This window comes from Thermobia domestica, unplaced genomic scaffold (genome assembly GCF_964235325.1).
Source record: "Thermobia domestica unplaced genomic scaffold, izTheDome1.hap1.1 HAP1_SCAFFOLD_189, whole genome shotgun sequence".
Classification (NCBI taxonomy): domain Eukaryota; kingdom Metazoa; phylum Arthropoda; class Insecta; order Zygentoma; family Lepismatidae; genus Thermobia; species Thermobia domestica.
Window position 1 is genome coordinate 2249 of NW_027655919.1, and position 18238 is coordinate 20486.

Sequence of the window (18238 nt, forward strand, 5' to 3'; positions counted from 1 at the left end):
TGCTTTCTTTGTCAAAGTATATTTATCATCATTATCATATATTACTTAAACGTAATTCTCCGCATGACTCAAAATAATTTTCAACACATAGTTCAAAATATTACAAGTTTTATTCATACAAGTTGAGTAACATCATTTACATTTTTCACCTACTCTAGATATTCGATTACTCAATATGTAACATCTAATTGAAAATTTTATTGCTTTTCTAGCCATTAATCCCTGAAAGAGGCAAAAATTTGATAAAAAATCATTGCGGGCAAGGTAAGCATTGGAAGGTTGATCTTAAGGACAAAGAAAGTGCGCTTTTTCTGTCTGATTGTTTTAATATTTACACCTATCAATAGTCTCGTATATAGTTGATTTGATTACTTAATAGTCAATAATTTTACTTGTGATCAAATTTCAATAAAAATTCTTTTTGTCGATCTTTAATAAGTCTCAAAGTATTTGGATAAGCCAGAACTAGTAACCATAGAGATGGACATTTGTTATTTCAATGATACGTATTTTCAAAGTCAGAGAACGGATTGGAATTGAGTATCTAATATATAAGTTTACGTAAAATCTTCATTTGTGCGCTTCGCTTCTGATCATAACATTTTAAAGTTATTATACAAATTAATAAATTTTCTTTCTGGTTCATTTTAAATTTTGTACAATTTTTAGTATTGATGATTACCTTTTGTATTTATAATGATGATGATTTATAATCTACTAGTACTTTACCAACATTTGATTGAAGAATTTGAATGTCTGTTTTGGAGATACATTAGATAAATTTAAGATCACTGAAGAGTCAAACGAATAAGTATCTGACATTATATTTTGATGTCGCTTGATTGGTAGACGTATGTCATATTTTGCTATGTTACTCGATATAATATTAAGATATGCTTTGGGCTTTTAAAGAGAAACAAGTACGCAACGCAATTGTGGTGGCTTTCCGATACGATTTCATCAAACTAAACCACTGTACAAGCACTGAATTAGAACATAGCATGGACTTTGAATTAGCAATAACAATGATATATTAGTTCAATGACATATGAACATATTATTCGTCACTGGTTCATACAGAATTTTGCACAAATTAAAACATGAGTCGACAATTAAGCAGTGAGATTCCGCAGAGAAAGTTTTGAAACTTGACTTCCATCGACATGGCCGTACAAGATGCACAAGATGAACTGAACTGCACTGTGGTTCTGTACTTCGTTAAGCAAAGAGAGAAAACACAGGTGAGTAGATACTTCATAATTTGATTCCCACCGAATAAAGTAAGTCTGATTAAAGTGTGTATTATTCTCTCTCATACTGAGGAATAACTAGGAAGATTTTTTTAAATCAGATTGTCATTAATAATGAAATGTGAGTCTGACATAAGAATCGTCACGAAACTCAATGGTTTTAAAATATTTCGCTGTCTAAAGATTGCCCAAAGTCACTTTTTCTTTCCGAAAATGAATTTTGGTTTATGTAATGGACTGCAACTAGAATCAGTCCCTCAAACAGCATAAAGCAATAAATTCAAACTATTATTGTGCCTCACTGCGAGAAAAACAGAAACTAATAACTTCATCAGAAGTAATTAGATTTGGCGATTCTTTGTTTCATATAACAATGTAAAAACGCTAGTTCCATGTATCATAAAGAATCCTGTTGAATTTTGGGACTTAGGTTAAAAATTCGGTCCTTTACTTCCATATTTTATCGTAAATTGATAGTCACCTATTTCACCTCTTGACTCACTCTCTAGTTAGTGGTTTCTGGACGACGAACATGAGTGTCATACAGCGGAGGAGTTGTTGATGTCAAAGTCACGATATTTCTTTCAGGTGATTTAAACTTCCATACATCGTTAACAACAGCGGCCGGATATAACTTACAGGCAGAACAGCTTATTAATAGATACAGGAATGATTATGTTAGTCATCTCCCAATATTTCACTGCATCTATACAACAAATAGTCAGTGGTTCTTAGATGTAAGATGTTTGTTAAGTAGTGTGTTGGTTGAACCCAACATGTCATGACTGATCTGAAACTTATTTCTTGACATCGAAACATGAAAAATATTCACTACATAATATTTCCCTTTATTTGCAGATGGTTTGAACCATTGGAACATAATTAGCAACGGTGGTTCTGGATGGAAGGTTGAGTCACCTCCTCAGGGAGTAAACGATTTACCTCGAAATGAAGTATTGAATGGTTACCCTTTCTGTTTTGTGACTTCACATTCCCTATGTTTCAAGCAGCAATTAATAGACTTGCATGCTGAAGGCATTACACAGCATGTCCTGGATATGTTTCACCCACAAATCGAAGTTTCCGAGTGGTAAGTACCTGAGATCTCCATACGTTTGATGTCAGACCAAACATTCCTAATAGTTTGAGCACAAGGTCAAGTCGATATTTGCTCGTTAGATTTTAAGAATCAAGGTGATATAATTTTTCCGCCTTTTTTGTTTTTAAATGATTTACATATGGATGGAAATAATCACAAATTATCACCATCTTTACCTTCTCCGACTTTTCAGTAGTGAATATCATTATTGAAACTTTAGGTTTGTGTCCATGGTAAACCAAAACCACTGACACAAAACTTCAGAAGTTTGTGGATGTATGGTCAACACACACACCACGAGCTCCATGGCCGTTGTTGATACTTTTCTTCAGGGATTGTTCCCACGACATTGGACTACATCATTCGGTTTTCTGCAGTGGTCATTCATCATTCACTGGCTGGATCACTGATCTTCAAAAGCCGTAGACCTAAAGCCACTTGGAAATTTTCTCAATAATAGTAGTAATAATAATGAAAGCAATATTGCTGGATTGCCTGTGTCTGGCTTCCAATACTTTATGGATGTAGAGTGCTCTCATTTCGTAGGAGCATGAATTGACTTCTGACATAGCTTCTATGTGTGTTGTAGCATATCGTTAAACCTAATTCTTAATCGTTTCCTTCCTTTCAGTTTACAGTTTTCCATATGCCGTTTCGAACTTTAGAGTATACCCTCTCCTGCTTTGGTAGCTAAGTGTTAGCTTGGCTAGAAACTGTCCTCGGATTATTGGATTTGCTGTTAGGGAATCAAATCTACTTAAGGTGGGAATAGTTATTTAGTATTTACTTACAAAAGGTGGAAGAACTATATCATCTTTGATTTTAATGCCTCTTTTCACCATCAAGCCAATACAAGATGTTAATTACTACTTCAACTTGGTATTCACACCGCGTATGCCAACACTCGAGGTATAACCCAAATTCACGGGAGACAACAAACCTGTTGGTCGTTCCGCTATTTTAACCCTAGAGATTGAATTAAATTCAAGCAAAATGGGAATTTACAGTAAGCGTAAACTTATATATGTATTCATAGTACGAACAAGTACTGACTTTAAAAAATTGTGTACTACCGTTACATTCTTAACATTATAATAAGATTGTGTTGCAGTTTGATATATAATAATTACACTGGTACGCAGAATTTAAGGGCGAGATAGATAAAGCAAAATATTGCGTAATCGATGGAAATAAAAGCTCAGTAGTAATTCTAAAGGTCTCCTATACGTACACAGGGAGCAAGATGTTGCATAGCATGACGTTTGCCAGACCCGATCGGTGCCGAATGAGTCTGTTTTCTCAACACGAATCAGCTGAAAGAAATGGATGAGACAGTGTGTTTCAGTTAACAGAGCTTTTAAAGTGCGTTCTGTTGGTGTTACTCATAACATTTGCTCAGAGATAACATTTGGGTGACTTCACACGAGGAAGAATCGCCGGGAAATTGGAAGAAGGACGAACTGTAACGAGTGTAGCCCAGGAATTTGATATTGCCCATATTATTTCTTACGTGTATGGGGAGCATTCCGAACCACAAAAGATACCATGCGAAGGAGAAATGGTGGTCCATCACGGTCAACTACAGCAGTGGGCAACCACTACATTGTGCAACAGGCAAGAAGGTATCGACGTCAAATCGCGGGTGTTCTTGCAAACACATCTAAGAGGACTGTTGAAAGAAAACGTCTGTCCGTTGCCATAGAAACCGCCGTTTCCAGGGCAACAGATCCTGTCACAGTTAGCCAATATTGAAAGAAAACTAAAATTAACGAAGATAAAAGAGCTAATGTAGAGTTGGAGAGGAGTCGCTAAAATTAATTCTCTTTAATGAGGACGATTACGAAACATCACTTACTGATTGAAATCCAGATTATTTTCCAATAGAGTAACTTCCAATAAACCTTTTGTTATTGTTAATTGTTCCATATCGGACTCCCGAAGAAAACTCATCGAAACAACTTATTGACCGTGCCAATAGCGACTACTCTCAATCATGACTCCGTTTTCTTTCATTTAGAAATAGGAAAGAAAGAGAAGAAAGTAGAAGGGTAAAAGAAGGGGGTAGGTAAAGAAGAAAGAAAAGAGATAGGGTATTTTAATGAGAAACAGATTACTGGATAATTCCGGAAATATAGTAAAAGGTCGGGAAAGTCGTTGAAAGATGAATCATTCTAAATGTTATTAACAACTAATCAATTTTGGAATGCTTCGGAATAGACACATGTTCCCTCATACCACCCAGACCTAGCTCCAGGCACCACGATCATGGGGTTGCCCAGATCTAGACCTGGAAATGAGAAAAGTGAAATTTAATTCTTTGTAAAGTTATTCCGACCGGTGACTGATAACTATCCAGCATCTGAACTCTGTCCTCTAGGATCGACCACACATATGAATTAGCCAAGGAAAAAGAAAAACTTATTAACTCAATATAAATTTAGGTATCGTATCAATAAGAATCTCAACTTCCTGGAAGAAAGATGTCGTATTTAGGCTTATTCTTGCTATTTTTGCTTCACTCCTCGAGCCGATTTAAACCATTAGTGACGGTCCTTCATGACCTAGGTTATTTACCTTAACACATATATTAAAACATGACACATATATTACAGATGTTAATATGACAAATGATATCACTAAAATTACTTATATCAAATCTATCATGCATTCACACGCTCACTCACTCAGGACAGTGTATATATGTTTAAAGGAAACCAACTAACTACAAGGGTACAAATAGTTTATTACATTCATAGTGAAAAGAGAAGACAAACAAATAATTATGAAAAAAAAAATATTACAAGCACAAATTCTTAGTTATATATTAATAGAGTACATAGTGTTATATTTCAGTAAATTTTTATATATTCAATCATATTGACAAAAGAAAAGAAAAAGGAATTATTACATATATCATATCTTAGGCATGCTAAAGCAAAATTATGATTTGCGACATACGCAAAGAAGACACTTATTTCACTTTTAAAAAAAAATTGGACAAAGAGGAAAGAAAAAAAAACTTTTTGGTGTATTAGAACTTATATGAGTCTCTACCTCACGTCGAGATATTAAAATATTAATAATTTCGAGCGTCCAAATCACAACTCACGCACTAGTCGTAGTGTCCAAAACGTTTCGCTCCATTTAACTTAATTTGTGGTCATTTATATATATCTCTATATGTATATATATATATCTATTGGTTACAAAACCATTCGTCGTCTATATTTGGTTTGTAACTGGTAACAGTTTATATCTGCAATCGCACACTGCTACGTCTATACCCATCTAGGGATTTCAAGAAAATAACTTTCACTAGAGGAGGTTTCTCCTCTTAGACGGTCTATTTCCAAATTTATTAATCGAATAATTTCAAGTTATTTATCCAACACTGGGACACTTCACGAGACCTTTCATTAGGATCACTTTCGTATATGTTTATACATGGTTCGGATTAAAAAAAAAAAATGATCTTCCACAGGTGTACGGAGTATGATGGTTCAAATTGAGGATAAAAAAAAAACTGGTCAAGTCATAGGATACACATGTAGGTGAGAAGGATTCACGGTGCACTTTCCACAATGGTTTTAGGTTAATTGTTCAGGGATAATATTTGTTATGATGTGGGTTACGTTTAGACCTGCCGGTATTTTTTCAATGCATGCCATTATATAAGTACAGAGGTTATCACTTACATTGATTCAGAAGAAAAGGAAAATTACCTAAGTGCACGGCGGTATTCTTAACAAAATCTACATTCTTAAATTCGTCGGAAGACTTCTGGTAAACTATAGCAACCAATACACGTCTAGGGGGACAGACACGAGCGCTCTTACATATATTCATAATACATTTAATATCATACTTTTACTTTAACATCATATTCACATACTAATTACACATACATTTCGAAGTATTTATTTCTCTCTATATATATATATATTTATAATAAATGCGCACACATTTAAATTAATCATCCCAACAATAAAATTTTACAAGGTTGCAACATTGTCCAAGAAAACAAATGACTTCCAACATTACATTTGGAAACGAATTAAATTTTATCTGATACCGCGCGTCTATAAATTTTTAACTTTTATATAATCAATTCGTGTTTAAATCATGAAGGAAAAAAAAACTTTGTGAGGCAGGCACGTAACACAGAGCATTTCTAGATATAACTAGGTAAATCAAAATACAATTTCTGGGCCCAGATTAACTACAAAGTAATCGAAAACCAAAACAGAAAGGAAAGTGACCAACGGATTACAAAAAAAAAAAAAACAACTTAAGAGGAACGACGGTGAAAGAACGTAATCGAAGTGTCGTCAACTACGAAGTCTTTGTTCATTTCAGCGATAGGTCAAAATGTGATGGAGGACCCAATCATTATCTACTTTATCCATGAATCGTGTCTTGCAACGTCTCAGCTGGTAATTTCAGATCAGAGTTGTACGTTAAATAAATCGTAAGTAACAAGTTCAAAATCTTGGGGGGGGGGGGAAGGTTGAAAAAATTAAAAAAAACTTGAAGAAATGAAGACAGAGAGAGAGATAGAGAAGAAGGAAGACGAAGAATAGGGGCGCCAAAGACTTAAGTGAGAAATAACTAACGCTACAAAGTTAGAAGTCGAATTTCGCTCTCAACAAAATCCATAGCCAAAATATTCTTAACATGCCAAAAAGGGTTCGGCTTACCAAATAAATAGCCGATAAAACTGTCTGCGAAGATGAGACAAGTCTGTGTCCACAATGGGATTTTCGGAAAGACAAAGGCTTTAGGGAAATCCCACCACTCACCGTATCCGGTCAACACCCTTGCAGACCCCGAAATCCTCCGGAAGGTTAGAGACGGCTTTAATTTAGGATTTCAAAAGGGAGAAAAAAAAAATCATCCGACCTCTTGGAAACTAGAAGATTCCAGGATAGTAATGAAATTAGAGTAATAGTTAAGATATCCCTAATTAGTGATTTGCCAAAATAAAAAAAAATTAACTAAACTGAATTTTGGATCGGTGATTTCTATGCCAAACCTCACCGATAGCTACCCTGCGCAGACACGCCACAGTCTGGGATGTCGTTAATTTCCCTCGTCTAATTAAACTAAGAAAAGAAATGAAAATACTTAAAGGGACTAGGGGTCGACATCCGGGTACGCGAAAATAAATTTCAATAACTAATTGTTTTGATTCTGTACCCAGTCAGAGCTGTCGCCTCCATGAACATTGTAAGCTAGCCCGAGTAGGTAACGTGGAAAAAAAAAATCTCACGGAGCAGGATATTCTATTTTAAAAAAACCGACCAGAAAATATAATTCACTACAGCCCTGTTGTATAACTACTACTGTCTTTTCATAATTTATTATTCAATATGTTTAGTCTGCGATTATATGATGCTACCCCTTCTATCAGATGGTATTACTATGGTTGATTATTACTATAACACATTAAACTACAAAGTATTACCATAGTCCGATTATATATCGCCCTCCGGTCCGCGTGATATTATGGTGCAGGGGTCAGAACTTGAGATGTTTGTAGCCACACATATCTATTCAATATCTATATATATCAACACACGGCGAAGTATTCACTGGGCTACTATATATTTAACCATATGGGTGTCCTATCTTCTATATTCATCTACTACAATATTCATATACTTATTAATATTCATATTCACATTAATATTCATTTGCCACGACGCTATATTCTACAAACACCCTGTTTCCTCTATCTACGCCCAGCCTATTTACACATTTCATCATAATACTTTAAAATCTATAATCACTACAAACATTTCCCGCTCCGATCACCGCACGACAACCTCACTCGAACCCAAGACTCTTTCATCCCACACACAATACTATGTAATACCTGGTAGCTTTATTAAGAAGAAAGAAAAAAAAATCCTATGTATGTTCACTGAAACTAGAATTATCTGCGATAATGTTTAATGTTTATGAAATTCTGCAGCAACAATAAGCTTCTGCAGCCACGAAGAAAAATGAACATCTAATATAATTTCAAAGCGAAGAACTAGCATCATATCGCCCGACTTCTGTTAAAAATTTACGTATTGTTTATTTATTTAAATATTTAGATTTCTAGACTAGGCAGAATGTTGAAATTTTTTAGAATATATTAATTTTGGGTCACTTGACCTAACTGTACATCCATATAGGCTGTGAATTATACCTTCCAGGTTTTATTTTGAAAAGAAAGGTCAATTTCACGAAGACTAAATCACTAAGCACCTCGACAGAAGAATGGCGGTTAGTACTGACTTTTGACACTAGGGCTAGCGACGATATAATGAACCCTTGAACAACTGAATGTGACCTTGTACACGGAATCATTATACTATATTATGTTCACTATTAAATATCGTGTATGAGTTCACTTAATGACGGAATAATAAAGAATTTATCGCCTAGTAAATACTACACTGTCCAACACACTCTTTCATCACTTAATTATCACTATCACTGATACTACATTACAAATATACACATACTACTCGAACTACAAGACACATCATGCCACATTCATACTACACACTACATTAATACATGTTATACTAATAAATATACACAGAAATCATTCAGATTTTACCATGTTAAATCGGCTCTATGAAAGGTAACGAAAGGAAAGAAATGAACAGGGCCAACTGGCCCTTATATTTACTAAATCATATTCTTGAAATCAACCTGTTTAATCGATGCCCTGAGGGGACATATCGGAGTATTAGCTAACAATAGGACCCCTGCCCTGAAGGGGCAGGAACCCGGAACAAACTGAATGTTCAACTCATCCCGCTGGAAGCCGTACTCCCAATTTGGGAGTCAGATAGGAGCCCTTACTGAAATTTACACGTGCATTGTGATTACTGGACTGACTACCACAAAATTAAATACCGCCATGTTACTAATAGATAAATACAAAAAGAAATCACATCCACTACATACACGAACACAAACGGTAGTGAGGCAGGCCTTACGTAACTAGGAAAGGAATAATTTTAAGGATAAGAATATTTTAAGGGAGAAAACACCACTCCTCCGAAACTGTTTATAGATTCCTAAGAAAACTCGCAAACTGATGCACTTTACAAAGCCTGTCCATAACTAACAATATCTGCTCAACATGGCGTTGCAATGTTGCACTTCCTATTTCAGTTCAGTTTTAGTATGAAATTTAATAGGTTTTTTGGCTCCTAAAGACTTCCAACGATTTTAGGTTAAAAAACTCCCAAATATTACCTTGTTTGCAGCTTTTTCACTCCGTTGCGACCTTTTAAGCTCGACGATCGAAATCTGGCTGTTGTCAGCAAGATTTTCCGCCTTGGAATGGAATAATTGCGCCCTAATATCATAGCGTGGGTTTATCAGCCAATCAAAACTAAGCATTTTGGCGGTGGGGGCTTTGAAACGAATAAAATTTGGTAAAATCTGGATTAAACTAGATTTTAGAAGGACCTAGGTATCTAAAAGAGAGGTGAAGGGTGGTCCTGAAAATTCTGTCGAATTTTAGATTGGTTATTTGATCTGGAAAGTTCCGTCCAATAGTGGATCTATATTTTCGGATAGCACTGACACCGTAAGAATTGTAATAATCCATTTACATATCCATATACAAGACTTATAACTAATTTAAAATATAAATAAAGATATTGATTCCCAAAACTATCATTCCCAATGAATTTTTTACAGTTTTTCCATGTTAATTTGAAATAGAATAACAAATAAAATTACGAATTATATGAACAGCCAGAAATTTTTTGTTAAACGTCAAGTACAGTCGGTGCAAAAAATTTCGGGCACCCTCCTATTAAAAACATAATATCATTAGACTGTAATGGCATATTACAGTTCCCCGGCGTCGTTAAAAAAAATTTTGTTTGAATAACAAAATTTTGTTGAATAGAATTAACATGTATTAATACTAATAAACTAACTACTCACTCATACTCTCATACACTCAAATGAGACAGTGTAACATTCACTTTGGATATTGAGATAGAAGTTCCCGTTTTTTTGTCCTCGGTACAGTTGAAAAGTTTACTGGAAATTGTGAGTTCACCTTTTAGGTAGCAGGAAAACACGAGGTAACCAGTTCGCAATGTTCCCTTCGAAGGTGGGAAAATGTTCAATATCCCGGAGGGACACTTTAGAGCTCATACTAACATAAGCAGGGCAATAGTTACTGGGAATTAACATATTATCCTGCACAATCGGAGTCGTCACCGGATTTACCACCGACGACGTAGTAGCGGTGTTATAATTACCCATGTAATTAAAAGGGATTCTGTTGGTCGTATTGAGTATGTTGGGCTCCATCCCCGGACCAATCGCACCCATGAACAACGACTCAGAATGGCACCCATCTCCTTTTCCCGGCAACACGCTATGTGATTGTATACCTCCATGTAAGGAGGGAGCACTCACGCTAGTGACCGTAGTCGTCACAACACTCGACTGATTCGGCACACTATTAGAATTGAACCACGACTTTGGTTCTGACCGATGCATGGGGTAGTGCGTCGCAATATCCCGTGCATCAACCGACATTAAATTTTCTTTTCCTGCGCTACATGTAGTTGTTGTCGCAGGTAATATTTCTGAGAAATCGCTACCGGGGAAAGGATAGGTTACCTCTGATTTTTCGCGACTAGATTTTGTCATTTCTTTTCGAATATTTACTATGTCGTTCTGAATTTTCGAAACTTTCTGGTCAGTTACTTCCAGTTCGGTTTTCAATGATAAGTCTGACAAGGTTGACTTTAAACTATCAATTTCGGCCTGCTGTGTTTCCAGTTTATTGTCGATTTTATGTAATTTTGTATCCATTTCTTCAATTTCAGAATTTACATGATCTAATTTACTTTCAGTCTCCTGCTGAAGTTGCTTTATGGACTGTTGAGCCTCGCATCTGACCAAATCGATGTCAGTAGACGTTTGCTCTCTCAATTTGTTTATTGAGGAAGCAAAGTCCAAACATATGTTGTCTATTTTGTGAGTTAATACTTCGAATCGAGATTCGGTTTCTCGGTTCGAGGCATCTATTTTTTCATTCATTTCCCGGCTATTCTTATTCATTTCGCGTCTCATTTCCAGGCTATTTTCATTTATTTCGCGTCTCATTTCCAGGCTATTTTCATTCATTTCGCGTCTCATCTCTCGGCTATTATTATCTATATTTTCATTTATTTCGCGTCTCATTTCCTGTAGCATTTGTTGCAATGAAAGGAGGAGAGCGTCATTATTAGACGACCCAGTCTTCCTTTGCTTTTCTTTGGGTTTATCACCAATTGGATCCCCATCTCTTTCATCATCATCGAGGTCAGATATCTCCACTGGAGATGTTTGGCCTCGGTTTTTCGGAGTACTATACCCTCGCTCACCGTCCGAATCGGGATGCTCATTTTCTTTTTCAGAGGATAAACTCATGGGTTCACGCGACTGGTGGAGCTTCCCCTCACATTCTTTACAATATTTAACTATCTCACCAGCCCGGACCTTTTCTGCATTTTCAGCAGTATCCTCTAAATTGGTACAACTGAAATGAATCCATTTCAGCCCACATTCGTGACACCTCACTAGCCTACGAGAGACGCGAGCTCTTTTCTCACTACTTTCTAAAGTACATTGTGTACATGAGACTTCCGCGTTCTCGTGTGATACGACTTCTCTATTGGTTGCCATAGCTTACACCCAAAAGACACAATATAAACACATGCAATTATATACTTATCAACTAACAAGACTTATTAATCAGGTACTATTCATAAATTAAGGGACTCCTATCTAATTCCCTCCTTGGGTCAACTTCCAGCATTTTCAAATTTTAGAAGTCACTTTAGCAAATTCCTTCATTTCCCCCTTTCTACAGAGAGAGACAAAGATAGCAGAATAGCCAATGACTATAATTATTTAATCCCACTGTAACTTTTTTTAATTATTCACCTTTTGTGGCCAAGTCAATATGTGCTCGATCCTAAACAGTGTTTAATAAATAATTTCAGATTCGTTACCAGGGAAAACAATTGTTTCCATGGTAACTGTCCGATGTCAACGGTCGCCAAAATTTGAAAGAAAACTTCTGTCCGTTGCCATAGAAACCGCCGTTTCCAGGGCAACAGATCCTGTCACAGTTAGCCAATATTGAAAGAAAACAAAAATTAACGAAGATAAAAGAGCTAATGTAGAGTTGGAGAGGAGTCGCTAAAATTAATTCTCTTTAATGAGGACGATTACGAAACATCACTTACTGATTGAAATCCAGATTATTTTCCAATAGAGTAACTTCCAATAAACCTTTTGTTATTGTTAATTGTTCCATATCGGACTCCCGAAGAAAACTCATCGAAACAACTTATTGACCGTGCCAATAGCGACTACTCTCAATCATGACTCCGTTTTCTTTCATTTAGAAATAGGAAAGAAAGAGAAGAAAGTAGAAGGGTAAAAGAAGGGGGTAGGTAAAGAAGAAAGAAAAGAGATAGGGTATTTTAATGAGAAACAGATTACTGGATAATTCCGGAAATATAGTAAAAGGTCGGGAAAGTCGTTGAAAGATGAATCATTCTAAATGTTATTAACAACTAATCAATTTTGGAATGCTTCGGAATAGACACATGTTCCCTCATACCACCCAGACCTAGCTCCAGGCACCACGATCATGGGGTTGCCCAGATCTAGACCTGGAAATGAGAAAAGTGAAATTTAATTCTTTGTAAAGTTATTCCGACCGGTGACTGATAACTATCCAGCATCTGAACTCTGTCCTCTAGGATCGACCACACATATGAATTAGCCAAGGAAAAAAAAAAAAACTTATTAACTCAATATAAATTTAGGTATCGTATCAATAAGAATCTCAACTTCCTGGAAGAAAGATGTCGTATTTAGGCTTATTCTTGCTATTTTTGCTTCACTCCTCGAGCCGATTTAAACCATTAGTGACGGTCCTTCATGACCTAGGTTATTTACCTTAACACATATATTAAAACATGACACATATATTACAGATGTTAATATGACAAATGATATCACTAAAATTACTTATATCAAATCTATCATGCATTCACACGCTCACCCACTCAGGACAGTGTATATATGTTTAAAGGAAACCAACTAACTACAAGGGTACAAATAGTTTATTACATTCATAGTGAAAAGAGAAGACAAACAAATAATTATGAAAAAAAAAATATTACAAGCACAAATTCTTAGTTATATATTAATAGAGTACATAGTGTTATATTTCAGTAAATTTTTATATATTCAATCATATTGACAAAAGAAAAGAAAAAGGAATTATTACATATATCATATCTTAGGCATGCTAAAGCAAAATTATGATTTGCGACATACGCAAAGAAGACACTTATTTCACTTTTAAAAAAAAATTGGACAAAGAGGAAAGAAAAAAAAACTTTTTGGTGTATTAGAACTTATATGAGTCTCTACCTCACGTCGAGATATTAAAATATTAATAATTTCGAGCGTCCAAATCACAACTCACGCACTAGTCGTAGTGTCCAAAACGTTTCGCTCCATTTAACTTAATTTGTGGTCATTTATATATATCTCTATATGTATATATATATATCTATTGGTTACAAAACCATTCGTCGTCTATATTTGGTTTGTAACTGGTAACAGTTTATATCTGCAATCGCACACTGCTACGTCTATACCCATCTAGGGATTTCAAGAAAATAACTTTCACTAGAGGAGGTTTCTCCTCTTAGACGGTCTATTTCCAAATTTATTAATCGAATAATTTCAAGTTATTTATCCAACACTGGGACACTTCACGAGACCTTTCATTAGGATCACTTTCGTATATGTTTATACATGGTTCGGATTTAAAAAAAAATGATCTTCCACAGGTGTACGGAGTATGATGGTTCAAATTGAGGATAAAAAAAAAAAACTGGTCAAGTCATAGGATACACATGTAGGTGAGAAGGATTCACGGTGCACTTTCCACAATGGTTTTAGGTTAATTGTTCAGGGATAATATTTGTTATGATGTGGGTTACGTTTAGACCTGCCGATATTTTTTCAATGCATGCCATTATATAAGTACAGAGGTTATCACTTACATTGATTCAGAAGAAAAGGAAAATTACCTAAGTGCACGGCGGTATTCTTAACAAAATCTACATTCTTAAATTCGTCGGAAGACTTCTGGTAAACTATAGCAACCAATACACGTCTAGGGGGACAGACACGAGCGCTCTTACATATATTCATAATACATTTAATATCATACTTTTACTTTAACATCATATTCACATACTAATTACACATACATTTCGAAGTATTTATTTCTCTCTCTATATATATATATATTTATAATAAATGCGCACACATTTAAATTAATCATCCCAACAATAAAATTTTACAAGGTTGCAACATTGTCCAAGAAAACAAATGACTTCCAACATTACATTTGGAAACGAATTAAATTTTATCTGATACCGCGCGTCTATAAATTTTTAACTTTTATATAATCAATTCGTGTTTAAATCATGAAGGAAAAAAAAACTTTGTGAGGCAGGCACGTAACACAGAGCATTTCTAGATATAACTAGGTAAATCAAAATACAATTTCTGGGCCCAGATTAACTACAAAGTAATCGAAAACCAAAACAGAAAGGAAAGTGACCAACGGATTAAAAAAAAAAAACAACTTAAGAGGAACGACGGTGAAAGAACGTAATCGAAGTGTCGTCAACTACGAAGTCTTTGTTCATTTCAGCGATAGGTCAAAATGTGATGGAGGACCCAATCATTATCTACTTTATCCATGAATCGTGTCTTGCAACGTCTCAGCTGGTAATTTCAGATCAGAGTTGTACGTTAAATAAATCGTAAGTAACAAGTTCAAAATCTTGGGGGGGGGAAGGTTGAAAAAATTAAAAAAAACTTGAAGAAATGAAGACAGAGAGAGAGATAGAGAAGAAGGAAGACGAAGAATAGGGGCGCCAAAGACTTAAGTGAGAAATAACTAACGCTACAAAGTTAGAAGTCGAATTTCGCTCTCAACAAAATCCATAGCCAAAATATTCTTAACATGCCAAAAAGGGTTCGGCTTACCAAATAAATAGCCGATAAAACTGTCTGCGAAGATGAGACAAGTCTGTGTCCACAATGGGATTTTCGGAAAGACAAAGGCTTTAGGGAAATCCCACCACTCACCGTATCCGGTCAACACCCTTGCAGACCCCGAAATCCTCCGGAAGGTTAGAGACGGCTTTAATTTAGGATTTCAAAAGGGAGAAAAAAAAAATCATCCGACCTCTTGGAAACTAGAAGATTCCAGGATAGTAATGAAATTAGAGTAATAGTTAAGATATCCCTAATTAGTGATTTGCCAAAATAAAAAAAATTAACTAAACTGAATTTTGGATCGGTGATTTCTATGCCAAACCTCACCGATAGCTACCCTGCGCAGACACGCCACAGTCTGGGATGTCGTTAATTTCCCTCGTCTAATTAAACTAAGAAAAGAAATGAAAATACTTAAAGGGACTAGGGGTCGACATCCGGGTACGCGAAAATAAATTTCAATAACTAATTGTTTTGATTCTGTACCCAGTCAGAGCTGTCGCCTCCATGAACATTGTAAGCTAGCCCGAGTAGGTAACGTGGAAAAAAAAATCTCACGGAGCAGGATATTCTATTTTAAAAAAACCGACCAGAAAATATAATTCACTACAGCCCTGTTGTATAACTACTACTGTCTTTTCATAATTTATTATTCAATATGTTTAGTCTGCGATTATATGATGCTACCCCTTCTATCAGATGGTATTACTATGGTTGATTATTACTATAACACATTAAACTACAAAGTATTACCATAGTCCGATTATATATCGCCCTCCGGTCCGCGTGATATTATGGTGCAGGGGTCAGAACTTGAGATGTTTGTAGCCACACATATCTATTCAATATCTATATATATCAACACACGGCGAAGTATTCACTGGGCTACTATATATTTAACCATATGGGTGTCCTATCTTCTATATTCATCTACTACAATATTCATATACTTATTAATATTCATATTCACATTAATATTCATTTGCCACGACGCTATATTCTACAAACACCCTGTTTCCTCTATCTACGCCCAGCCTATTTACACATTTCATCATAATACTTTAAAATCTATAATCACTACAAACATTTCCCGCTCCGATCACCGCACGACAACCTCACTCGAACCCAAGACTCTTTCATCCCACACACAATACTATGTAATACCTGGTAGCTTTATTAAGAAGAAAGAAAAAAAAATCCTATGTATGTTCACTGAAACTAGAATTATCTGCGATAATGTTTAATGTTTATGAAATTCTGCAGCAACAATAAGCTTCTGCAGCCACGAAGAAAAATGAACATCTAATATAATTTCAAAGCGAAGAACTAGCATCATATCGCCCGACTTCTGTTAAAAATTTACGTATTGTTTATTTATTTAAATATTTAGATTTCTAGACTAGGCAGAATGTTGAAATTTTTTAAAATATATTAATTTTGGGTCACTTGACCTAACTGTACATCCATATAGGCTGTGAATTATACCTTCCAGGTTTTATTTTGAAAAGAAAGGTCAATTTCACGAAGACTAAATCACTAAGCACCTCGACAGAAGAATGGCGGTTAGTACTGACTTTTGACACTAGGGCTAGCGACGATATAATGAACCCTTGAACAACTGAATGTGACCTTGTACACGGAATCATTATACTATATTATGTTCACTATTAAATATCGTGTATGAGTTCACTTAATGACGGAATAATAAAGAATTTATCGCCTAGTAAATACTACACTGTCCAACACACTCTTTCATCACTTAATTATCACTATCACTGATACTACATTACAAATATACACATACTACTCGAACTACAAGACACATCATGCCACATTCATACTACACACTACATTAATACATGTTATACTAATAAATATACACAGAAATCATTCAGATTTTACCATGTTAAATCGGCTCTATGAAAGGTAACGAAAGGAAAGAAATGAACAGGGCCAACTGGCCCTTATATTTACTAAATCATATTCTTGAAATCAACCTGTTTAATCGATGCCCTGAGGGGACATATCGGAGTATTAGCTAACAATAGGACCCCTGCCCTGAAGGGGCAGGAACCCGGAACAAACTGAATGTTCAACTCATCCCGCTGGAAGCCGTACTCCCAATTTGGGAGTCAGATAGGAGCCCTTACTGAAATTTACACGTGCATTGTGATTACTGGACTGACTACCACAAAATTAAATACCGCCATGTTACTAATAGATAAATACAAAAAGAAATCACATCCACTACATACACGAACACAAACGGTAGTGAGGCAGGCCTTACGTAACTAGGAAAGGAATAATTTTAAGGATAAGAATATTTTAAGGGAGAAAACACCACTCCTCCGAAACTGTTTATAGATTCCTAAGAAAACTCGCAAACTGATGCACTTTACAAAGCCTGTCCATAACTAACAATATCTGCTCAACATGGCGTTGCAATGTTGCACTTCCTATTTCAGTTCAGTTTTAGTATGAAATTTAATAGGTTTTTTGGCTCCTAAAGACTTCCAACGATTTTAGGTTAAAAAACTCCCAAATATTACCTTGTTTGCAGCTTTTTCACTCCGTTGCGACCTTTTAAGCTCGACGATCGAAATCTGGCTGTTGTCAGCAAGATTTTCCGCCTTGGAATGGAATAATTGCGCCCTAATATCATAGCGTGGGTTTATCAGCCAATCAAAACTAAGCATTTTGGCGGTGGGGGCTTTGAAACGAATAAAATTTGGTAAAATCTGGATTAAACTAGATTTTAGAAGGACCTAGG

At 35.5% G+C, this 18238-nt stretch overlaps 1 protein-coding gene across 1 annotated transcript in view; it reads left to right on the forward strand.

Annotated features, from left to right (window-relative positions):
- Nucleotides 1–212: 212 nt before the first annotated feature.
- Nucleotides 213–18238, forward strand: part of LOC145676514 (F-box only protein 6-like) — a gene marked incomplete at its 5' end in the record, with an annotated part of 71429 nt that continues 53403 nt past the window's right edge. The window contains 2 exons of the mRNA XM_081747336.1: nt 213–264; nt 2109–2340. Coding sequence (XP_081603462.1) covers nt 213–264; nt 2109–2340 — 284 coding nt within the window. The remainder of the gene's footprint in view (nt 265–2108; nt 2341–18238) is intronic.